Source organism: Eschrichtius robustus, chromosome 12, assembly GCF_028021215.1.
Source record: "Eschrichtius robustus isolate mEscRob2 chromosome 12, mEscRob2.pri, whole genome shotgun sequence".
Lineage (NCBI taxonomy): Eukaryota > Metazoa > Chordata > Mammalia > Artiodactyla > Eschrichtiidae > Eschrichtius > Eschrichtius robustus.
In genome coordinates this window covers 104367354-104393526 of record NC_090835.1, presented here as the reverse complement: position 1 = coordinate 104393526, position 26173 = coordinate 104367354, and the positions used below count along the sequence as shown (strand labels likewise).

At 40.7% G+C, this 26173-nt stretch overlaps 1 protein-coding gene across 1 annotated transcript in view; it reads right to left on the bottom strand.

Moving 5' to 3' along the window:
- Nucleotides 1–26173, bottom strand: part of F13A1 (coagulation factor XIII A chain) — a 140447-nt gene that overhangs the window by 83860 nt on the left and 30414 nt on the right. The window contains exon 3 of the mRNA XM_068558050.1: nt 14535–14786. Within this exon, the coding sequence (XP_068414151.1) occupies nt 14535–14786 (252 nt within the window). The remainder of the gene's footprint in view (nt 1–14534; nt 14787–26173) is intronic.

Below are 26173 nucleotides of genomic sequence, written 5' to 3'. Positions count from 1 at the left end.
AGGATAAATTAAAAGAACTTTCATCTTAAAATGCTGCGTGGAGCCTATTGTGTAAATGGAGGTATTTTGTAAAATAACCTTGAAACTGTAAATTGACATGTTTGGTCAAGTTTAATTTGTTTTGTTTTCTTTTTCTTTTTTCATTTGAAAACTACTTTAGCAATAATTCCATGGTTACCACATTCTGCCATTAAGAGATGTTTGTTAGTACCCTAACACTGCAGAAATCTTAATGAGTATGAACTCATTCTATCCACCCTTGTCAGTTAAAGTATTTGTTTCTTGACAAATAAATCCTTTGATACTTTCAGCCTCAGAAATCAGTCTCAAAGCTATTTCTGAGTATAGTTTGTGTGAAATAAAAATGTTTAGCTTTGGTAATAATTTTTCCAAGCTGACCTCCCTTGGGCAAGATACCTTTTTTAGTGCTTTTATTTTGTTAGCCTACACTTTTTCTGAAATATTTTTGTAACATGTAACTTTTTTCGTACTTTTGCCATTTGAAAATGTTGTGGTGTAGCTGGTCTGTAATTAACTTGCAAATTTAAAACTACCGTTGACTTTGTAAGTCAAAAAATAGGTGATTTTGTCCTGGTATATTGTCATTCCATCTGCAGAAATCCTATTGATCTTATAGCTACCATTGGTTTCTTCACAGTTCACAAATGAAGAATAAGAACTTCAGTGAATGCGACTATTAATCCTGTTGGGAGGTGAATCTCATTTCACCTGAATTAATTTCTGTTTTTGCACTAAAACGATGATGTAGGGTGAGGACACATCACTCTGAAATTGGAAGACGTCCCCACTTAAGGCTCCAAAGTGGCCTACTCAGCTGAGCTCCAGGTTACTACTCATTATTTTGTTCACCCATTGGGGAATTCGATTATTTTATGTGTTGGGAGATGGCCATTCTAACTACTGTTGACTACCTCTGTTTGGGGAAGATATAACAAGAAAATAAGAAAGAATGTATGTGAAGGGAGAGGATGGTTATTTCTTCCCATATATACTTCCCAAAAGTTGTGCTTTTGCTCATATGACCGACAAATAGATTTTTGCATTCACTATGATTTTTCACCAACAAATATTATTATTAACAGACTTTCCTATTTCCACTAGTCCTTGCAATACTTTGAAGTGTTTCAATCAGAACATACTGTAATAATCAAAAACTTAATTCCATTATAAAAAAATATCAGATAAAAGGATTTTAGAAAAAAAAATAAGTTGAAAGCATCAGTAACAACTCATGATGCATTTTCTCTTTAGAAATCACATTTTTGGGCTTCCCTGGTGGTGCAGTGGTTAAGAATCCACCTGCCAGTGCAGGGGACACGGGTTCGAGCCCTGGTGTGGGAAGATCCCACATGCCACGGAGCAGCTAAGCCCGTGGGCCACAACTACTGAGCCTGTGCTCTAGAGCCCGTGAGCTACAACTACTGAGCCCGCATGCCACAACTACTGAAGCCCGCATGCCTACAGCCAGTGCTCCACAACAAGAGAAGCCGCCACAATGAGAAGCCCGCGCACCGCAATGAAGAGTAGTAGCCCCCGCTCGCCGCAACTAAAGAAAGCCTGCACGCAGCAACAAAGACCCAACGCAGCCAAAAGTAGAAAAAAAAAAAAAATCACATTTTTTGGTTCTGTCCACTGAAAAGAACTAGAAAAAAACAACCAGTGTAATAGCAACAACAAGTACCCTTGAGCCCAGATTATGATCTCTAAGTACCATTCCTCTCTGCCCACCCCCCATTAAAAGGTACCTGGGCTGCTTAAGAAAAATGATTGCAGATCTGGGTCAGGAAATGTACAAGACTAGCCTGAAGTACTTCTTCCCACCAGAAAACAAGAAGGCTTTTAAAGATTCTAGGACTCATGACAAAGGAATCAGAAATCAACTTGAAGAAATGCCCACTGGCCAAGAATAGGACAATTCAAATAGCAAAAATAATAGTCACTGCAAAGTATTAGAACATGTGAAATATTTCAATATTTGTAGTTTCATAGTGATTTAAAAAATTCATTGGTAACCTTTATAGGGTGCTAAGAATCAACTCATTATTTTAAAAACTTAGAAATAGGAAAGAACCATGTATCTAGACTTTCTTACATGACTATTACCTCAAGGCACCAAAATAATAGATGCTAATAAATGCAGAAACAATGGTAGATGAGACCATCACCATTTTGCAGTCCCTAATGAAATAATGGATCTAGGCTAAAATCATTTGTTAAAAGGCTAATGGGGAACTTCATAATGGATGGATGAGACTGATAAAACCTGATCCTACTGATAAATCTGAACATCACAAAAAGAGGGACAAGCAGACATTATGAGTCTCCTGATGGGATGAATGCCCCAGGAAGCACACAGCATATGACTTAAGAAGTATATAGTTCTTAAGTGCTCTCTCTGCCCCTCTCCAAAGAAAAAAGAAAATAATTCACTTATAGATGAATCTGATTGAGTCTCTAGATAGAACTAACCGCTTAACAGAAAATACAGGGGTTAGAGAAACACTACATCCATGCCAGCATTTGTTCTCTCTTGTCTTTTTTTTTTTTAAACATCTTTATTGGAGTATAATTGCTTTACAATAGTGTGTTAGTTTCTGCTTTATAACAAAGTGAATCAGCTATACATATACATATATCCCCATCTCTCCTCCCTCTTGCGTCTCCCTCCCACCCTCCCTATCCCACCCCTCTAGGTGGTCACAAAGCACCGAGCTGATCTCCCTGTGCTATGCGGCTGCTTCCCACTAGCTATCTATTTTACATTTGGTAGTGTATATATGTCCATGCCACTCTCTCACTTCGTCCCCAGCTTACCCTTCCCCCTTGTCTTTTTGATGATGGCCATTCTAACAATAGTGAGGTAATATCTCATTGTGGTTTTAATTTGCATTTCCCTAATGACTAAGGAGGTTGAGCATCTTTTAATGTATGTGTTGGCTTCTCATATATCTTCTTTGGAGAAATGTCTATTCAGGTTCTTTGCCCATTTAAAAAAAAATTTTTTTTTTTTTTTTTGCTATTGAGTTGGAAATACCATATTTTGCCTAGCATATTGGCATATAGTAAAACACATGGTAACACCTAGTGCCAATGAAGGTTTAAAGAAATGGATACGCTCGTGTGCTGTGGCTGTATTATAAACTACTGCATCCTTTAAAAAAATTTGGCAGTATCTATGCAAATCTAAGATGTGGATTCACTTTGACCAAGCAAAGATATTTCTCGGTATCTATTCTACAGAAATGCATTTGTACGGAAGGTATGTGAAACATTCAATGTAGCACGGTATACTACAGTGAAAATGAGAAGAAATCTAAATATTTGTAAATAAAAGACCAAATCAATTATGGTACAACCATACCAAGCAGTCACTAAAAAGAATATGCCTGTACTGATATAGAAAACTCTCCAAGGTATACTGTGCAAGAAAGTATAGAGTAACGTGCATAACACAATCCCATCTGTGGTTAAAAAAATCCAAACTCTATAGATGTACATATGGACATTAATATGTAAAATTATAACAAAATATCTGGAATGAAATGCACAGTTGAAGTTTGTTTTCTCTGGAGATTCTCTAGGATTGGAGGGTAGGTGAAAGGGAAAGTCCACTCTTTACCATTTATATACATACATGTGTGTATATTTGAAAGGGCAATGTATTCAACTAATTGTCAATTAAAAATTAAAACCATTCAAAAATACATTAAGTGAATGGAAGTACACCAAAATGGTAATTGTGATTTGTAGATCTCTGAGTTCTTTTTATGCTTTCATTATTTTTTTATTTCTATAATAAGCCTTTCATCATGAGAAAAAAGTTATTTTTTAAAGTGTGGTTGCATTTACATGAAACCACCTATTTAAGAAGAGGTTAACAAGTTTACCTTTGTTGCATTAATTTTTCTTCAAGAACAACATGGTGTGCTCTTTTTTTTTATTATCAATGTCTTTATTAAATATCTTTATACAATGATAACTTCCCCCCTTCTTTAAGTCTCTCTGTACTCTTCTTCCCAGCACAGGTTGGATTAAGCCTTGTTTTGTAGTGTCCTGTGGATACTGCAGTGACATTCACTCCACTATATGGAAATTGTTCTGTGATTTAATTATTTCTTGAACAAGTATGTGTTTAGTATTTACTCCATGCCAGAAACTTTCTAAGTGTGGTACAAAAGCAAACTCTTTAAAACTCATAACATCTCTAAGAGGAAGGCATAATATTTTCCCCATTTTGGAGATGAGGAAACTGAGGAAGAGAGACGTATCCATCCCAAGGTCATAGTGCAGGTAAGAGATGAAGCCAGGATTTGAATACTAAGCTGTCCCCCAGGTAGGCTATGACTCTGAGTCCAAGGGATCAGGGCACTGTCTCCCCAGCGCCCAGCACATTGTGCCTGGGAACGTGGCACAGTAAACGCCAACCGCAAGAATGAGAGATGGGGATGGATGTCTGAGCTTTCAGAGTGAGAGAGAAGTCCAAGAAAATGAAGGATTTATTTTTGGGCTTTGGGTTATTATTGATGGGAAGTCATAAATTTAGGTGGCAAACCATGAATAGGAAGGAGTTCTGCAGCTCGAGACCAGACCATCCTTTTCCTTCCAGCGGCTGAATTAAATCTTACCTCAAAATCGGCGGGCATAAACATGAATCCACAACAGGGTAAGGAAATCAAATGGGGAGGCTTGATTTTAATTTTAAATTTATTTATGATTTTAAAAGAAGATTGAAGGTGGAAAGAAGAGCTTTCTTTCCTCTGTTTTTATTCAGATCTGTCACTTTAAAATATAGTTGTCCAAAGCTAGGGTAAAAAAAAAAAAAAAATTACATCCCCATGGAAACTCCAAAAAACTCTCTTTGTTTGATAGGCTGACAAAAACAGGAAAACTTAATCATTTGCCTCTTGAGATTTTTGTTGTTGGTTTTTTTTGGTGTTGTTTTTGTTTGTTTTTAAAATTCTTTTGCTAGTTTGAGAGGTGTGGTGAGGTTTTTCTAGATCTGGCGGGGCACGGAGGGTACTATTATACTATGAAAAGGAAAAACGAGCTGACAAACAAGTCACTGTTCTAGTGGCCCAACAATCTGAACTGTTATTGATAGAAAGCAGAGGTGTGTGTGTGTGTGTATGTGTGTGTGCTCGTATGTAAGGGTGGGGACTACACTTCTCAATTGCGTGAGAGCTGATAGGAGAAACTAGGTCTAGAGAGCTCATAGAGTTGGAATGGCAACACCATGGGCCTGTTGACAGCCTCTTGATCCTAGGAGACCTCTGGCAAACAACCATCACCACAATAAAACTCACAAGGAAACATGGCGCCATTGGTGATTATGGAATAATACCTCCATCTGCTTTACCCAGCACCTCTGCCACCAGAACAGACCTTCAGCGTGCCTTGTAAATAACCACTCTTTCCGGGTGACTTACAGGAGGCAAGTAGGAAAGAAGAACGGCCTCATTTATTTTACGATTCCTCTGGTGGGGGGAGTGGGGCAGTTCAAAAAAGAAAATTGTGGGCTGAGAAATGCTGGGACTCACTTACACGGCCGATTTCTGGCACCCCTGGAAATTACAATTTGCCTCCCCCCTCAGAGAAAGTAAGAATTTATAACAAACCTGTAAAAATGAATGCTGAGCATATTGATTTTAGTATCTCTTAGGGAGAAGGAGGGCTATTCATCACCACGTGGGTAGAAAATTTCCTTTTGCTTATTTACATGCTATTTTAAAGTTAAAGCAAGTCCCATTTCTAAGGTCATCAAGTTCAAGCCCTGCAAAAGGATCAAAGACAATTGTAGAGCTAGGAATGCTATCATATATTCGATCTCTGAAGAGACTGCCGAACAGCTTAAGTCAGAGTTTGGTTCTGTTTCGGATCCTTTGGAAGAAATAACGGCTTGACCTCTTCAAGAAGGCAAAATGTCTCACCTTTCTAGTGAAGGGAGAAATTTTGAATGAGGAATTAGAAATAACTTTTACTTGCCTCCCCTTTATGTAAAAGCTGAGCGTCACTAAAGAAAGAGGCAAGACGTGCTGGGTGAGTGTAATCAGTCTTCGAGGGGGTGCCTTCATCTGTGGAGCAAGTGTGACTCCAGATCAGTGTCATCGTGATATGTTTTTTCATCTCAAAGTAACTCAGAAGGGGTGGCGACCCCAGCAGGCTGTGTGAGCTATAGGCATATGATTCCCACCCGTGGGAATTGGGAAACACTGGAGTATATTAGGGAATGGCATTTCCAGAGTCTGTGCTTTTTTTCCTGGAAGGGTCCAGAGCCACTGTCTTCCTAAAATGGTTTAATTCAGCCTCTCTAGAGGCCTGCCTTTGTACCTGTGAACTCTGGAATGGAACGAGCCCATGAAACCCAGGCAAGCGATTCCTCAACAGTTGTGTCTATGTATGTTCCCTGCAAACACGCTGCATTACATTACAGCTCAGGCCAGCTTGGGAAGTTTATTTGATTTGTGCTATTTTTCCAGTTTTGCTGGTTAAGGAATTTTTAGTGTACTTGAATATCTTCAGAAGACAGACTATTATTCATGAAGCAATTCTACAAAGAAAAGCATCTGATATTCTTTACTTAGCACATTTCCTCAAAGGGAGCCTGTGCCCTTGCTGGGATGCTTAATTTCTCTCTCTCTCTCTCTCTTTTTTTTTTTTTTTTTGCAAAGGAAACTTGTTTGATCTTTTAGCTATCAACCTGGTTTTATTTTTTTTTTTATTTATTTATTTTTAACGGCAGGCTTTCCCAGTGTTGATTAGAACATCATAGAAGCATCTACCCCTTGTTTCTCTCATTACACAATACAGGATACCCATGGTTCTGGCTCTGAAAATAAAAGAGCTTACCCTGACCAAATCAGGGTAACCAGGTTTTAGCCCCAGCTTGTTTCCTGATTTTTCTGTGTGACCTTGAAAATTTTATGTAATACCACAGGGTCTGTTTTTTACTCTTGAAATATGAGGCTAATAATCCTCTCCGTGCCTCTTGGAGTGGTGGGTATCAATTCAATCCAGCAAACATTCATGAGTGTTAGCTCTGGGCCTGGCACCGTGTTAGGCTGAATGAGAAAAGGATCCTGCTTTCTGAAACACAGAATGCAGGAAGATACCTGCTTCGAGCATCATTTGAAGATATAAAAAAAAAACCTACCCACCTAAGGAACTATAAAAGACATGAATCGGCAGATGAATTCTGGAAAAGACCTTCCAACCCTGCTCCTTCCAGAAACAGCTTTGGACCTTGAATCTGGGGTCATCTATATGCCACTGAAAATAACGTTCACTGTGAGCTCTCTGGGCTTCCTTCTGATTGCAATGTCACACTGAATAATGTTCACTTGGTACAGGAAGGATGAATGAGACTCTAATGATTTAGACACTTGCAAGAAGGATATATGCTATTTCATTAAATAGAAGGTTAGAATAAATAAGGGCTTAAAAATTTCACATAAGCTGTATTAAAACTTCTTAAAAATTCAGTTAACCAACTATCTGACTGCTGTTGTATGCAAGCACTATTCTAGGGGCTGGAGAGGGTACAAAGATAATCCGCTGACCCGTCTCTCCCTACTCCCCAACGAGGCCACTGCTCTGCTCCTATGACATGTTCTTGTTGTGTCATGACTTCTTTTGCAATTCTTTTGCAACTGTTGTAATTCATGTTTATTAGTAGATCATTTGTGAAACCTTTGCCGGATGCTCTTTGAGGACAAAGATTGTCTTTTTCAGTACCATATTCGAGTGCCTACTTCAGCATTGATCCTTAATATGTGTGAATGAATAAATAACATCGCTGTACTACCCATGGGTAATTATGCTGTCATGAGCGTTGGGGGAGATATACTATTAATATTTGTGGATTGATGGATGAATAGCTCTAGCCTGAGGGTGTAAATTCTGGTCTGGGCTCAAGGGTCTCCAAGAGAAAGGGGTGTTGGTCATTGTTACCCCAGGAATACCAGGCCTGGTGCATTACTCCATTCTGTACTGAAGGGTCTAAAAGACCATGTATAATTACAAAGCAAATAGTATAAGGACAAATGTTATAATAAAATACAAGTTGGTCATATGTTTTTACTATTAAAAGCATCCAGATATTGGAAATTTATTGATTTCTTTACACTAAATTTAATAGATTTCTTTGTTTAAAGGAAAATGCAAAAATCACATTGAATGAAAAGTTAGAAATACCAGATGCGAATTTAGTGTCAGGTGCTAAAAGAGAGAGAAATCTACACACATGTACCCATAACACATGTCCCCCATGCATCATATATGACTTTGACTTTTTCCAAGACGGTAAGTTGTGAGATTACATTCACAACTTATCTGTGATGATAAGTGCAGTGAACCTAAAAAGCATTTACTTGGAATTATTATATCAATGCAGCAAACATTTATTAAACATGAAGTATGTACCAGGCACTGTGCTAGGTGCTGGGATGAAGGCTGGATTTAAGGGAAAATCAGTGATGGAGAATGAGGTGGGAAACAAGTGATTAAGAAAAGCCGAACCCCTTGAAAATGACTGGTACCCTACCAAACAGAACAATCAAATACTGACCTGAGTACTGAGCACAGGACGGGACACTGAAATCTTTCAGAACACACTCTCTGGCACTAATGCTAGACTACCAATCTGGAACAGTTTGAACTTAAATAGGGAAATACATTCAACCATTCAGAGTTCCCAAGTGGTCAGAAAAATAAGATGACTTCACAATAAACGCCCAGCTCACTCTTGCTGCCTTTGTGGGTACAGTTTTCTCTCCAACACCCAGACAAGGGCTCCTTCCTGGAACGGATCTGAAGCCTGGTTAGCACAATTAAATTAAAAAGCTAACCAATAATTCTCCGGACATCCATCCCTGCCCTCAGCAACGTGGTACAGCTATTGATCCCCACAAATGATTTAGTGATTAAGGAGGATAAATTGCCTATGAATGCAAAGCAAGCTGAAGGGCCCCCAGCAAAAGAGCTGATCATTCTTTATCAATCAGTGCTGTACTTGCCTGTGTAATTTCAGCCCAGTGTCCTAAGTCACCTTAGACATCACTTCCATGTCAAGAGTGTGGTGTTTTCAGCATCTTGCTCACCTGGCTTTATTTTGACAACTTCTGATTTCCTCTTTTGTTATCTTTTCTCCTTGGGCAATGGCCTCTCTTTTTATCTACTTTCTAATTGCCAGATCATATCTTTATGAGTCTATTGTTATGAATTCACACATGCAAGCATGAAACTGGGTGATTGTCAGGCTACAGTGTATTTGGTTGTGTGTGGGGTTCATCATACAGATCCCCTGGTTGGATTATGCTTTGGTTTCTAGGCCGGGAAAACCACAGCATGAGAGAAATGAAGAGATGACCTCTTTCTCCCATTCCATTCACATCCCCTGGGAGATCTCAGTGAGCATTAACATAAAAATGTAAAAAGGTATTAACTTAAAAGCTGGTGCCAGAATTTTTCTGGAGGGAATAGCTTTGGAAAAGTGTGTAGAAGCACAAATGTGTAGTCTGACTGTTGGAGAAGCCCAAAGAATAAAAAGGCTTGCTGAAGTGTTCTGCATGAGAGAATAAGAGAATTTGCTCCTGAGAGAGGATGAGAGAGCAGAGTTTGGGGGACAAGGAAAAACAAAAGGGGAGAGAGAAGAGGCAGTAAAAGCTGGAGAGAGACTGGGATGAGGGTTAGGGAGGAGCCAGTGGAATTTTAAGAAGAGTGAACACAGTCTCCTGTGTTTTGTAATTATTACCTTGTGATTATTATGTAAACCAGGGGTCCTGTGAGTGTGGTCCCTGACCAGCAGCATGGCCAGCCCCTGGAAACAGGTTAGAAATGCAAGTTCTCAGGCCCCACCCAGACCTCATCAATATGAGAATGTTGCACAGAAACCTGTGTTTTAACGAGCCCTCCAGGTGATCCTGATGTGGTCTGAGTTGGAGAACCACAGCACGGTTGGGGTCTGTGTACCCGCGAGTTCCTCATCAGCGGATTCAACCAACCGCAGATTGTGTATGTTTACCGTCGCCGTTGGTTGAATCCGCGGCACACAAGGAATATGAAGGACAAATACAGGACTTGAGCGTCCGTGGATTTTGGGTATCTGTGGCTGTCCCGGAACCAATCCCCAGGGATTCCGAGAGACGACTGTAAATCTTTCCTCCTCTCACCGCCCCACACCAAGTAGCAATTGATGTCTAGACATTCATCAATGTTTTGTGTAACTGTTTATGATGTTTCTGAGGCAGCACAGGTGTCAGCACTGGGAGATATAGGATTCTTACACGTAGAGATGACCACGACAATCTCCCCAAGAAAGTTGCAGAAATGTTTGGACTTTCACAGGCCAAGGAATTAAGGGGTGGTGGCAGTTTTCCCTGGGTTCTGGGGACCAGGGCAGACCCATCTGCCATGTTCGTGTAGTAAGCCTGCTTCCCACCTCCCAACTCTCATGTCTCTTCCAACAGGCCTCCAATACTCCCTCCTTGCTTCTTGTTCTCAACAGATGATTTTGCTTTGCACTTTACTGAGAAAAACAGAATCACAGGAGGGATCAACCTCACCCTCCTTCCACTGAGTCTAGAAAACCTGCACCTTCACCCGTATCCTACTTTGCTCCTGTCACAGTGGGGGACGGATAGCCCCACCTATCAAGGGCTCTTCACCTGTTCCCTAGATCCCACCCACTCAAGGATTTCTCTAAGTCAGTGACTCTCAACCGTGTCTTCAAGAACCATCTACAGAGCTTTTTCTAAGCCCTGAATCCCAAGCTGCAGTCCAGACCAATCAGAATGCTTGGGTGGGGAGACTGCGGCGTCAGTGGCCAAGCCCCCAGGTGATTCCAGGGTGCAGCCAAGGCTGTGAACCACCACCCTCCCTCTGGGCTGTAAACTCTTTCTCCTGCTTGGTCTCCATCACCAGAAAATTATGTCCACTCTGTCCTGTCTTTAAAAATTCTCCTTTGACCTTCGTATCACCATCTCTGTTTCACAGAAAGTCTTCTTGAAGGAGATGGTAATACCCGTGCCTTCACTTTCTCACCTCCCATTACATTGTAGCCCGTGCCCTTCTCTCTGGTTTCTGTACCCTTCACACTAGTAAAACGATCTTTCTAATTTTCCCAGTGACTTCTGTATTTTCACAGTGTATGGCCACTTTCTTTTCTTATCCTACTCAACTAATAAGCAGCATTCCAAAGAGCTAAAGCCTGTCTCCATGAATCAATTGATTATCTGACTCTGTGACACCATGTTCTTCTGATTCCCTTTTACCCCACTGGCTACTCTTTGTCAATCTCCCTGTCCTTTGTTTAGACTCTAATTGTTGATTATACTAAATCCATCCTTGTTCTTCCTTTAAACTTGCCGCTCACTCCTGCTGGCGATCATATTTATATCTCTAGCTCAGCCGTCTCCTTTGAGCTCTAGACTCACCTATTCAAGTGCCTACTAGAACTCTCGGTTTTATTCCCACCTTCCGCTGATCAGCAATGCCTAGGAGCAATGCCCCTCTGCTCCTTTTCTGTAACGCGGCGTCTAGTGCCAGCACCATGTCATCTCTAGATCTATGTCACTCTTTCGGAGCAGAGGCATCTGGAAGCTGCTCGCCATGGCTACAATGGAAGACCAAGGCAACGAGCAGGTAGTTGAAGGTTATTAGACCATCCACCTCCTGAATGGTCCTCCTGTAAAGTCTATATGCCAGGCAACATGACTAACCCTTTTCACCTCTAGAAGAGAGGCCACATAAGTGCGAATGCATGTAGACGTGTGTCCCATTATACACAGATGATGTAATCCAGAAAAGCTGTTAATAAACCAAAGTTTGGGCAGATCATATCATTCTTTAAATACCTTAGGGTGTTGGATAGTTATATGAAGTTGTATGATTTTCTTTTTGTAATGCAAATAAAATCAATAACAAATTCTTGGTTTACCTATTTTATAAGTATGCCTTTTTAAAATACAGTTTTCTTGGATGGAGTTAGAGTCTGTCATACAGAGTGAAGTAAGTCAGAAAGAGAAAAACAAATACAGTATGCTAACACATATATATGGAATCTAAGGGAAAAAAAAAAAAAGGTCATGAAAAACCTAGTGGCAAGACGGGAATAAAGACACAGACCTACTAGAGAATGGACTTGAGGATATGGGGAGGGGGAAGTGTAAGATGTGGCAAAGTGAGAGAGTGGCATGGACATATATACACTACCAAACGTAAAATAGATAGCTAGTAGGAAGCAGCCGCATAGCACAGGGAGATCAGCTCTGTGCTTTGTGACCGCCTAGAGGGGTGGGATAGGGAGGGTGGGAGGGAGGGAGATGCAAGAGGGAAGAGATATGAGAACATATGTATATGTATAACTGATTCACTTTGTTTTAAAGCAGAAACTAACACACCATTGTAAAGCAATTATACTCCAATAAAGATGTTAAAAAAAACCCCACAATTTTCTTACATTAGGCCACCAACTATGTATTCCACCATCTCAGCCTCCTTTGCTGATTCCTACTCTGTTAGACCCCTAAATGCTGGGGTTCTTTAGGGCTTGATGGGACATCTTCTTTCCTCCTTTATCTATATTTTCTCCAAAGGTGCAGATAAGTCCCAAATTCACATCTCTGATTCTCATCTTACATATCAGGATATCTCCAGTCATTTCTGGTTGCGTATCTACAGTTATCTCCAAGTAAACATTTTCAAAATCTTAGTTTGTCTCTACCCCCTCACTCCCCTCAGTCTTCTCCATCATCCACTCATTTGCAGTTGTATCTGGTTGGCAAGGTTACTATAAACAGATCCCTGTACCTTTGAACTGCACGTGGCCCAGGTAGCATCTCCTGTCACCATCAACCTTGAACGTTTGTCTCATAGATAAGGATTATTGGGTATAGGATGATGGAGGTGGTGAGTGGAGAGTATAGGATTAGCTCAGTGCCATCTATTGGAATAGACAGTTCAAAGAAAAGGTCAGTAGGATCCAGGTTTATGTTATAAGGAGTAGAAAACATTGTTGTTCACTTATTATCTATATGTAAGTTCGGATCAAGCCTGATTCAAGTGCAACTCTCACGTTCAAAATCAGCACTAATACAGACCCATTTTGGAAGATATTGGAGAGCAATGCATATGGAATAAGATGATGTGAGAAGTCTTTGGTCCCATCAGCTTTTATATGTTTCATTACCTTATTTCTTAAGATCTAAAAGTGGACTCTCTTCCCTCAATTTTGCTACAACATTTGCATCTGCCTCTGGAACTTAAAATCAGCCTCATGCCAAGTATGGAAGCAGGGGGCAGATAAGGAAGAGCAGAGATGGGGACAGGGAAAAATACTGTGTGTGACTGAGTTTTTAAATTGGATTGGTAGAGAAATCCTTGGACTTGACTGAGTTTATTTGAATATAACTAGATTAAGCTTCTGCAGCAGCCAGAAGGGAAGGCTCAAAATAGCAGTAGAGATTAAGTTGTATTATATTAAAATCAAGTTACATGTTTGCATATCCAGAGTTACGGTTTATGAAGTTTGCACACACTATGCATATAAACAAATTTGGGGAATCCGTTAGACATTCAGGCCTTCTCTTCTTGAATTAAGGAGACAGAGAAATTAGTTCCACTATAGACAGGGTCAACTTTATTCTATTTTTCTGAAGCCAGATTATGGATCCTAATAGTTTTTTTTTAAAAAATTGAAGTATAGTTGCTGTACAATATAAGTTACAGCTGTACATATATAATACAGTGATTCACAATTTTTAAAGGTTATACTCCATTTATAGTTATTATAAGATATTGGCTATGTTCCTCACGTTGTACACTACATCCTTGCAGCTTATTTTATACCTAATTGCTTGTACCTCTTAATTCCCTACTGCTGTACTACCCCTCCCTTTTCCTTCTCCCCACCGGTAACCATTAGTTTGTTCTCTGGGAGTCTGCTTCTTTTTGTTTATTCACTAGTTTGCATTTTTTAGATTCCACATATAAGTGGTATCATACGGTGTTTGTCTTTCTCTGTCTGATTTCGCTTAGCATAACGCCTTCCAAGTCCATCCACGTTGCTGCAAGTGGCAAAATCTTGTTCTTTGTTATGGCTGAGACTCTCTCTCTCTCTCTCTCTCTCTCTCTCTCTATATATATATATATATATACACACCACATCTTCTGGATCCTAATAGTTTTGAAAGTCAAGTTAAGGAAACCCTTTTTGTTTACAGAGCAATAACATACACAGAGGTGATACCGTCAACATATAGCTCCACAGTTAACTAATTGTGCAGCTTTAGGCAATCTTCAATTGTTTTCTGGAATAAATCTATAGCAGCATTAACTTCAGGTTACATCCTCATATACAATGAGGACAAATTTTGTATCTTTTTCTATCTTTAAAACGTGGAAAGTGTATGTAGGAAAGGGACATGTCTTCTAGAATAATTTTGCTATCATCCAAAAAGAGACGCATTAGAAATATAGGAACTATTTTTGTAATGAGAAAATAAATCCCTGGCCCTTACCTTCACACCAAGGATTGAAGAGAATGTACGTGTCTGTTTCTGGGTTTCGGCTGGTGCGGATTACACCATAGGGGGTCCAGACAGCAACATACATGCGGAACTTCCCCACAATGCAGTCTGAAGAAGACTGGACGGACAGACGGACAGACCTGTCCTCTCTCATGATAACTTTGGCTCCCCACTTGCCACTCTGCAGCTCGGAGACCACAGGGACTGGGATGTAGGTTCCCTTGTTCTCCTGAGGGTAGCGACCTGTGAGAAGAAAGAAGAAGTATAGTGTTAAGGAGATTTCACAAACCATTTTTGTTCTCGCTCTGTCACGTTTATAGCTAAAGGTGGGAAATAATTCATTAGACTTGAAATCCTAAAACTTGGGTTGGAATTTCACTTTTGCTACCAACTTGCTGCCTGATGGTGGTCAATTTTCGTAACTTCTTTGAAGGTCAGATTTGTCCTGTCTAGATTTTTAAAAAAGAATAACAGTGCTTACAGAGGTTTTTGTCGGTTGATCAATGAATTCAAATAAGATGTGGAAATACTAACCTTGGATGCAGAAACAAAAACAGAGCTTATAGGGCAATGCGAAGTCATCAGTACCTGAAATTCTGCCCTCTAAAAACGTAGAATTGCTTTTTTAGGGGTGTAAGGCAAATGTTTTTGTTTATTCTGACTACAATTTTATTATTTGTTATACTACCTATAATAGAGCTACATTTATAAGTTGTCCATATGTCATTATTTTCGTATTTAACTGAAACGTATTTATTGCCAACGTCATCAGTAATTTAGGCTTATGTCATGGGCAAGAATTCAGGCTCCAGAGGCAAATTATCTAGGTTTGAATCTTGGCTATGCTACTTCCTTACCTTTGTAACCTCTGGCAAATTACTTGACCTTTACAGATCTCTATTTTCCTCTCTTTTTCTCTATCAGTACATGAGAATAATAATACTACACAGTTGCTATAAAGCAGAAACTAACACACCATTGTAACGCAATTATACTCCAATAAAGATGATAAAAAAATACTACACAGTGATGAAATAAAATAACACACGTGAGATGCTTTGCACATAATTTCTCATGCATAACAAATTTTTAGCTATTATTTCAACAGGAAATTAAACAGCAGGGTATTTTACCATATGTCCAGGCTCATCATACTTTATGTATAAGCTATCTCAGCGTAAATCTTATTTCTCTTTATTGCTGTCATTTTGGGCCAAATTCTTATTTCATGATGTTGACCTCAAAACTAAATTTTACTACCGGGTTCCTGGAAAATCAAAGTCTTCACTGAGAAAGTCAAACCTCACAGCATTCTTTAACTCTTTGGCTTACGGTTCAATTTATAGTTTGGTTTACAGAATAGTCAAATAGATAGATATTTTAAACTGGAGCAAATCTTTCATTTACGAACGTTTCCCAAATGTATTAGACATTCAGTTCTTCTTGGCTTGAAGAAAATTACAAATCAGACTAATACGTCTAAATTATTTTGATTGTAAGCAGAAGAAACTTTAAAACTTATTCACTTCAATTGTTTAACATAAACCACGTAGAGGATTCTACATTAAAACAAATAAAAACAATGATTCTTTTTGGCCTCTCCAGCTACTGAGGTCTTTAAAGGATTCTTTGGTAGGCATATTGTTGAAGATAGAGCATTCTAAGGAGGTAGTTACATAAGCTGCCACTGTGGAATTCTGTGAGATACTTAATCTTAATGAAAATAAATGTATACAGCGCAAGCCAGGGAGAAAGATTAGAACCCCAGTGCTTTGCTATTGTTAGGGGTGTCAGTTTCTCAACACTCAGAATGAATATGATCATAAATCCAATAAAGCCTTGAAAATGTTTTTCTGCCAAGGTATGACAGTGTGTCTAGGTGGTGTTCTTGGGAATACATGGGGCTCAGCTTCCCGGAAGCCTGGACATAAATCCACCTGCAAGAACTGTTTGTTCCAAAGGCACCGCCATCCCCATACTTCCTGTATATGCTCCTCTTTGTACACGTTCAAACTAGGGGATGAGTTTACCCTTTTCTCTGGAGGCATTGTTGCTCTCTGGAGCCTCCATCAGTGCTGAAGTGTAGACATCCAAAGCAATCTTGCCAGCTAAAGGGGACCATAATTCATTTATTACAGTGACTCCTGGCAGCTGTTGCCACTAAATACTGACTTGGATTTGGAATCCACAGTATTAAATACGACACAAGTTTGGTAAAAATAAACTCTTGGAGATAAAATCTGTGTGATAATGACAGGCTTATTAGATTTAAAGAAAAAGGATGAAAGGAATTTTAAAATGAACTACATAAGCAGGCTCCTTTAAGAATACCAAAGAATTAGGGGAGTGTATCCAAAGCTATGTGCTACAAGCCTCAGCTTCACGTTTGTACCAACATCCACTATTGTCAGGAGTATCGAAATAACCAAGACAGTTGCTAGTTTCCATTATTACACTTCATGCTATGATTTCAAAGACATATTAAATTTTAGGTATCAAATTCAAGTTATACAAAAAAAAGTAAAGAAAAAGGAGAACCATGTTTTTTTCACGCTGGCTTTGAACCCAGTCACAACTTAATCTAAAGGCTCGTTTGTTTGAAACTTTTTCCTTCCTGCAACAATATTGCCTACTGTGTGCTGGGCATTATTCTAAGTGTTAAAGACACACAGCAAACAAAACAGACTCCTGTGCTCATAGAGCTTATAGTCTATGGAGAAAGCCAAGCCCGTGCTATTTATGATACGCATGTTATTGTTTTACTCCTTATAACAAACTGTGAGAGGGAAATCATTATCAGCATCCTAATTTGACAAATCAGGAAACTAAGGCACAAGATCATTAAGCAATTTGTCCAGGGTGACACAACTAGTAACCAGTGGGTTGAGATTTGAACCAGTCAGTCTGGCTTAAAAGCCTGGGAGTTTAACTTCTAAGCTCTACGGCAGTTGTATGTGCAGACAATGCTTCGGCGTTGGTGAGAATTGTGATGAGATTCTGACTCTGCAATTAACTCTTGGTGCTACCTAGGGCACATTTCTTAATTGTCTGAAGTTCCATTCCCTTGTCTCTTTGCAGTCCTGGAAATGGGAAGAAAATAGCTTTTGTAATAGAATGAAAGCTTTATGCCCGGCACGCAGTAGAGGTTGACTCACGAGACATTTATTGTTTGTGTTTTAAACGCAACAGCTACTGGAAAGGAAGGCTAGAAGGAAGAAGGGGTGATTCCCCCCACCCCACTGCCTCCTCTGGTTCTAAACCTGAAGAAAGTGGTTGTCCCAGGGAAAGCAGGTTACTTTTCTTGAGGGAAGTATTGTGGCCAAGGAGAAAGCAATACAGCTGGCTCTGACACCTACTGTGTGATCCTGGCAAAGTATTCATCCTCTCTCAGCTAAAACTTCACATATTCTGTAAAATGGGGATAATATGGTCATAGTTTGTGATGGGGAGGACAGCTTAATAAATGGTAGTCATTGTTATTGCTATTTCGCCCTTTTCTCAGGCTTTCTGATTCCCCTAATTCGTCCTTTCTCTGTTCCAGGAGCGGGAAGACAGGATGGGTTCACTAATAGCCAACCTAGAGAACCCAAATCTACTTACAAAGGCCAGTTTATTCAAGAGTCAAATACACTGAGCTGACTAATTTTTCCATCTAGAAAACTTGCACAGTCTCTGCTCCCCCCATCTACTCCCCCCGCCCCACAAAGTGATGGCATTCAGTATTAACCAAAAAACCTTAATAACTCCAGAATTATCATAGAAGAATTATCTAAAACCCACCCTTCACTTAAAAAATCTGGTTTTCTGAATCACTATGTTCACTGTCATCTCCATTCATGACTTACGTAGGAGGTGGCAAACTTGATGGTCCATGGGCCAAATGTAGCTTGTTGCATGTTTGTGTAAATAAAGTTTTATTGGAACACACTCATTCATTTGTGTATTACTGTGCTACAATAGCAGAGTTGAGTAGCTGTGACAGAGGCGATATGGTGTGCAATGCCTAAAAGATTCACTATCTGGCCCTTACAGTAAAATTTGCCAACCTCTGTCTTAAAGAGTTTTATATTTTATTTCTTTAAGGGGTGATTTATTATAGACGCTCAGTGTCTAAGACTTGGGCCTAAGAAGAAAATACTATCACCTAGTTTTTTCTTCAAAGAGAAATATGTTACTAAACTAAAAACAAACATCTTCACTGCTATGGGGTCAACATTTAGTTTCCTTAAAATCTCCTAGTTAAATTCCTCACAGTCTCAGAGGGTATTGAAGACATAGGAAATGGGTTGTGACTTTTTACTGATTTCACTAGACACAGCTAAAATGTTCAAGTTTATTACTGTAAAAGTTGCTTAGCGTTGCCAAGGCAGTTCACAGAGAGATGGAAATAAAGCACAACAGGAATGGAGGTTTATTTCCCCGGGTCCCTGTGAGGGAATGTTTACAGATGGGACACTGGGGTTCTGTGAGATTATCACATGCAAGACATCCGTGTAAGTGGGCAGAGGCAGACACAGGGCATGGGCTGAAATCTCTGCGCTGGAAAGCCCGTTCTCCTTTCCCTGCATCATGCTGCCTCTGTGGGGATGGTGGGAGGATGCTGGAGGGATTACGAAGAGGAGGAAGCCAAGAGAAGACTAAAGCTGCAAGATTTGACGGGATAGGAGGCAGAAGGGCAGTTAGGACCGCAGTGGTGGATACGACATGTGTGAGGCGGAAGTATGAATCCAAGGGCTTAATCACTGGTGGTGAGCAAGAAGACCTGACAGACAGGGGCTTCCAGAGAGGGTATCTGGGCTGCAAGGGACATGAGTTGGGAAGGTTTTTAAGGTGATGTCAGTGACAAAAGGGAGAAGGGAGAAGGATAAGGACACCACTCATTCGGTCAGGCTGTGTGGCACAAGACCAGCCTGTGGAGGCAAATCAGGAACATTCCAAAGGGACAAAAAAGAACCCAGATTCGCAGGCATTTTCATATGCACCGTATGGAAAAGCTGATTATTAATGTGAGACCTGATGTGTCAATAGTACTTCAGGGTCTTGTCAGCTGCTCCGTTACACCATGTTTAATTCTGAATGTAATGATTTCAATGACAGCTCTGGGGAAGAATTTTCCAGGATCGAACCGTGAGTGAGGAAGTTGTGACAGAGTACTATTTCATCTCGCTAAATAGCCCTCTCCCCTCGGGAGGTAGCACGTTTAAGAGACCACAATCAGCCTACACTCCGGAGCACCCATCCATCAACATCCAGGATGGCCCAACAGCTACCCTTGGCCAAATCTGGATGTGAACTTCGGCCCTCCAAAGGTGACCACCATGCACACGTTTGCTGAAAGTGAATAATGCTTGCATAGACGTTTGTTTTGCTTTTTTCCAAAATTGTGTAACTTTCGTATTAAAAAAATCTGAGCAAGAAAAACAGAAGCAGGAAATATAATATCCCAGAAAGGATTCCCATTTTGTTTTTAATAATGCAGTCTTTGAAATTGGACTACTTACTAACCATGAAAAAATATAATTACCAATTGCATTCTTTCACACTTAACTAAAATGGGTGTCATTTTCCCAAGTGATCCAGAAATTAACGTATGCTCTTAGTTTAAATGTTTGTTTTCATCTGTAAATCATTTTTGAGGCCACACTAATACTACTTGTAAGGGAAAATTCGCTTGGACCATGCGCCTATATTCAAATGCACCCATGCCTTCTTTAATCTGACTCTCTCTTTATATATAATATATATGTGTGAATACAGAGAGATGCACCTACCTTAACATCCCACTGCTTGAAACTGGGAGGAAGAGGATGAAAATATTTAATTCCTTTACAATTTTATTCTTTACCGACCTTGGCTCAATGGGCCTGAGCTTTTGGCATGGCTTCTTCATATTCGTGTCATTTACATGGTGGGCAAGAGAAATCAACCTCCAGCTCAGACTCAGCCCTATGTGACCTTGGGGGAAATTTGCTCTCAATCATTCATTTTACAGACCTGAGAACCCACTGCATACAAAGCCCTGCATAGGTAGCACCCCGCAGAGGAATGTGCTGCATTAAAAAAATTAATGTTTTAGTAAGTGGATGGCTTGGAATATTTTTACATTAAAAACATAATGTCCTATGTGGTGATTAGGGTCCCAGGTAGTCCAGGAAGGCCACTAATTAGCCTACAGTGTGGTCAGCATAGTTGAATAGGGTTGCTAATAGAATCACTCTGACTTCACCTTGATTATACCTAGAACCTGGGAGGACATAGGATGGAGGAAGAGGATGTACCTGTAATTGAAGAAGGCACGCCTGTCAGTCACTTTTCCCTGGTGCTCTGAAATGGGGAAGCGAGAACCTCAGGACACCCCTACTTCTCATCTCTTGGGCACGTCATCTGTAAGTCAAGTGGCCATAGTCTGTGTTCCACCTACACTATACTTAATGATAATACTTTTGGTCATGAGAGTCTTAATTAATCACCAGGAAACCCCAGACAAAACTTTTCCTCCTTATTAACTTAGATATCTATTTTTCTTATTAACAGAACTGAAGATATTGTTTTATTGCTTTGTAGCCCCGTAGAATACCACAATGCCTTGTAGGTGCCAATAAATGTCAATGGACCGAACTGAGACTTTTGCAGATGCCAAGTCCCATTAAGAACATCACACAGACTTTAGAAACCCTGGAATGAGAGCCTGTGGTGGCCAGTTGTCAATTCCAAGCACCCTTCACAGGAAACAAAAATTTCTGGTTCTAAACGTTTTCCTTCAAGGGGCACTTTTCATTCATATATAAATACATTTCAAGCTGAGCTCTGACTCCACCTAACTGCAGACTTTCTTTAACAGTGAATTCTTATAAGAGGATTGTCTCTAAGGAACTCATGAATATATCATGTTTCCAGCTGGGAAGGTAAATTTCATGATGTTAATTCATTTTTCCATTTGATTCATTTGTTTTTCCCAAGACACACCTTTCCTGTTCAAAATAATCAATCTGTTTCCAAATGGGCCCTGGAAGTATTTCCGTGACAGCATGATGCATGTGGCAGGACTGAAAGTGTGAATACAGCAGCCTTGTAAAGGGAAGCAAACCTTGTTTTAACCGTCTTAGAATAGAATGGGAGTGCACAGGGACCGGGATGGAATAAGTCTCTGAATAACTTTTCGGAACACCAGGTTACCGACTACAAAAACGAAACAACACCACCAAAACAGAAACTATCAAAAAAGGCACAGAAATCTTGGATGGTAACAACTAAGAGGAAAGCAACATGAAAGTTCAAAAGCGAATCATTTCATTACAGAACTCAGGAGCCTACGCTTTCTATCTAATACCTTGCCAGTGGGATGTATATATAAAGTTTACTTATCTATATTTATTTATTTGGATGTTTCCTAAAGGAAGAAAACTTCCTGGCAATGTTTATTCCAGCAAACCGGAGAAGGAAGGGAAAGCTTCTTGAGGACAGGGACTGACTTCTGTTTAACTTCGTACATCCGGTGACTTGCAACATCTTGGAACATAGTAGGCTCAATAAATATTTGGTAATTTGATGATAGCTATATTCTTTAAGGTGTCTTGTCTGCCTTATTTCACTTTCAATCCTTCCTAAGTCTCTTAAAATATTTTTTGGAGTAAGGTGTAATTCTGTGAAATATATATGAAACCAGCACTGTGCAAGGCTCTTTGAATGATTCAGGAAAGCTAATAAGGCCGTGCCTTATGAGGACCATCTGCATTATGAAGTGCATGCCTCAGATGACCGACCAAGGTAATAATGTGGACATGAGGAGACAAGGGCCTGGCCCAGGGTGTTGCCAACAGCACAGAGAGGAGGAAAAGGACATGGGATAAAATTCAGAGGGCACATCAACAACACGGAGATAAGATAATTTCTTCCTTGGCAAAATAAGACCTTAGGGCTCCTTCAACAAAACTGACCACATTTTGAACATGCCTCCAGCATGCCGAAACACAAATCATCACAGCTGGTTGGTGCAGTGGAAACCCAGAGAAGGAAGCAGCTAAAGGTGCTACAAAGTGAGAGAGGATCCCTCTGAGAAGGTGGTTTTGGGATATAATCTTAAAAGTGGACAAGGCAGCAAGGAGCCTTCCTAGCGGAGGGAAGAAGGAAAGCGTGGATCGTGAGGGAACCACGAGATGCCTGTGGCGGGAGAAGCAGCTGATCTGGGCAGGGTGGGGACCAAAGGGGCCTCTGACACTGTGCAAAGGCATCTAGGCTGTGTCTCAGGAAGGACTGGAGAGGGGGCAGGAGAAGCTCTACTTGGCCTGATGCGATTTGTGCTTCAGGAAGATCACTCCGGCTGCAGGAAGGAGAGTGGTTTGGTAGGGGACAGGGGTGGAAGGAAACAGAGGGTTGCTGAAGTACTCGGATGCGGCATGACGTCGTCCCTCGAGTGATACCGGCTGGCTCTGGAGGCAAGATAAATGCAGGGATGCAGAAGAAATACAGATTTGGTCAGGGATGAGATGCTCGCTCTCAGTGAGGTGGGTGGAGCCAAAGGTGACCCCAGGTTTTTTTCATCCTTCACCAAAGAGTTTTTGAGTGCCTACTAGGTGCTAGACACTGTAGATATTGGGCCACAGCCACAAGAAAAACAGTCATCCCCCTCGAACCCCGAGACTCATGACCAAGCTGCAAGCCTAGTCGAGCCTGCTGCTTTGTAAGGCATCTGCTCCAAAAGCAGGGCCTGGTGTGATTAACTGACACACAGATTTACTCAAGGAAGCTAGTTTTCTGGGAATTCCCTTAACCCCATGTGTGTGTTGACTCTGGAGAGAAGACAGAATATTTTTAGTCTTTAAGGAAAAATAATCAACATAAAATCTCTACGATTTAGATGAAGTTGGTTATAGAACGTAACATTGCACTGAAGATTTGTTCATATGGCCGATCCAATTCCTAAGGAACAGGAGAAATGGAAGTTGGAGAAGGTGGATTTGAGGTCCAGGCTGTCCACTGGGGAATAACAACTACTGTTTGTGCTTATTTGCTGAGCCTGTCGAAAGCCTGACTGCTCTCAGACCCAAGACCCACACCTCCCAAGACCCTCTTCTTGGTTCCCAGGAAGCCCCCTTCCCAGGCTCCACTGCCCTCTGGGTTGCCCTCTGAGTAGGTTTGGCCAGTGAGGGGCTCCGGAGGCAGATGGGGAGATGCTGCATTGTGTGGCCCCGTCCCTCTCTGCTTCTTGGGGGTCTGAGTCTCCTCCATGGCTCCCAGCTCTCAGGAGTGGCTGCTTGGTTCTGGTAAGACCTCCCCCTCCTCCACGTGCCCCAGGCCCACAGTTTTCTGCTGATACTAACTCCTGAGTTACCTCACTGTGCCACCCGTTTGGCTTCTTAGCTGTTCTCTCAGCAGTATAACCAATTCCTTTGATTAAACTTCTGTTGCTTATAAAACCTAGAGAAGTGTCTACTTTATGCTCTGGGCCCTGACCCTGCAATGTGTCAGATCTTGTCCTAATACTTTATATTGGCTTTAGGAGTTACGTCCATTTAATATCTGGGGAAACTGGGGCTCGGAGAGCTTAAGTAACTAGCTCTGGGTTACACAGCTATCAAGTTGCAGAACAATGATTTGAACTTCCAGGTCTGTTTGTTCCGTCCAGCACTCATGTCTGGGGAAGGTAATCAACCTCTCTTAGCCTATTTTCCATCTGTAAACCAGAAATTATAAAAGGTGAGCATTGAAATAATAATGCGTGAAGGGCATGTCATGAACTGAACAAATGATTATTATTTTTATGGCGTCTAACGGTTACAACAGCAAATAAACTCATTAGACCTATTTTATTTTTATTTCTGAGCATGAAATAAAATGGGCTGCTGATGTGGCACGATGCAGGGATTTACTCAACAGGCATCTACTGAGCACCATTTAAGTGCCAGGCACTGTTCTAGGTACTGAAAATATAGCAATGTCCACACAGGTTCATGGAGCATACCGTCTAGTGGGGGTAAACAGACAACAGACAAATACATACATACAACATCAAATGAAGATAAATGCTATGAAAACATAAACAAAGCAGCTAAAGGGGACAGAGAGTGATAGGGTGGGGTGCTGATGGGGAGAGAGTGGCCAGAGCAGGACACTCTGGTAAGGTGACATTGAGCAGAGTTGGAAGAGCAAGGAGGAAATGAGCTGTGCAGACACTGAGAGGGGAGCATTGAAGTGCGTGCAAAGGTCCTGAGGAAGGTGTTCTTGGCAGGCTCCAGGAGTCTGATGTGCCTGCAGCAGAGAGAACACTGGAGAGAGCTGTGGGAGATGGGGTGAGAGAGCCAGAGGATCAAGCAGGGCCTTGTAGGCTGTTGTCAGGATTTTGGAATTTATTCTTCTTGAGAAAAGAAATCAGTAGAAAACAGGTATGGTCTACCTTAAGTCATTCTAAAAAATCACTCTGGTTGCCACGTAGACTGTGGGAGAGTAATCGAGATTGCTATGAAGATCTCCTGACTTCCCATGATATGCCAACATTGATCATGAAAATCCTTCCAATAGAGGACAAACTAGAGATATGGCTAGAATATTTCTATCCCTGGGAAAGAAATACATATGCTTAAATTTGTTACTCTGTGATGTGAAACTTGATTACCATACCTTTCCTAAAAGCTGGTTTTCACAGATGGGAGAGAACTGGACATTGAGGTAGGGAGGCGGTGTGAAACATGTGGCCACTTGAAGTACAAAGTTTACCTACACCACAGTTTTTTCTAGGGAAATCTGTAGCCCTTCCCTGACATGAGTTTGAATGAGGTTCTGTTGTTCTAACAATCCATCAAGGTTTATATCCTCTAGGATCTAGCGATATTGGGGAGAGAGGATGCTGGTTTCACAATATCTAGTTTATTGTACTTTGATGGATTTCATGATTATGAACCAAATTGCACACTGGCCTTTTGTCCCTCCTCACTCCAACTGTTATGAAACAATTTCAAATGACGAAGGATGTTTACACATTTCTCGGGATTCTGCCATCCACAAGCTGGGCCCTGGAAGCCCAAGGAAAGTTTGGAGTGGGTGGGAAACACACTTTGGACTGAAAGTAGGGATCACTGACCAGATGCACGGCAGCTAGCAGCTTTGGTGACTATCTGTTTCTCAATCAGCTTCAGGAAGCACGCCATAAGGAATTCTCTCTTACAGGAACTGAATCTCCTCAACAAATGGCAATTCTGTGGAGTTAAATTCCATTTGTTTGTCTTGTATCCATCATGTAAGCAGCCTGAGGCTAGCGGGTCTTATGAGATTTAAGAAGTGTCATTAGCTAACAAAGATAAGATCAAAAGTTTAGCTGAAGGTCTTCCAAGCAAAACAGACCTCTGATGAAATTTTCACTAAGACAGTCAATTCTTGTTAATAATTTAATGGCAACAATAATGGGGAAAAGAACAAATCATTGGTAATTATAATAAAATATTTGTCTGTCTTTGGAATGCAAATATGTGAATGCAATACATAGCAGCACCTGTTAAATGAGTTCACATCACCAGAGATTAAACCAGTTCCTGGTAAAGCAAAAATCAACGTGGAGATAATCTAGGAATAAGAGGCAGTCCATTTGGTATCAGTCTGCAGGTGGATATTGACAATCCATGCTCAGTAAGCATTTA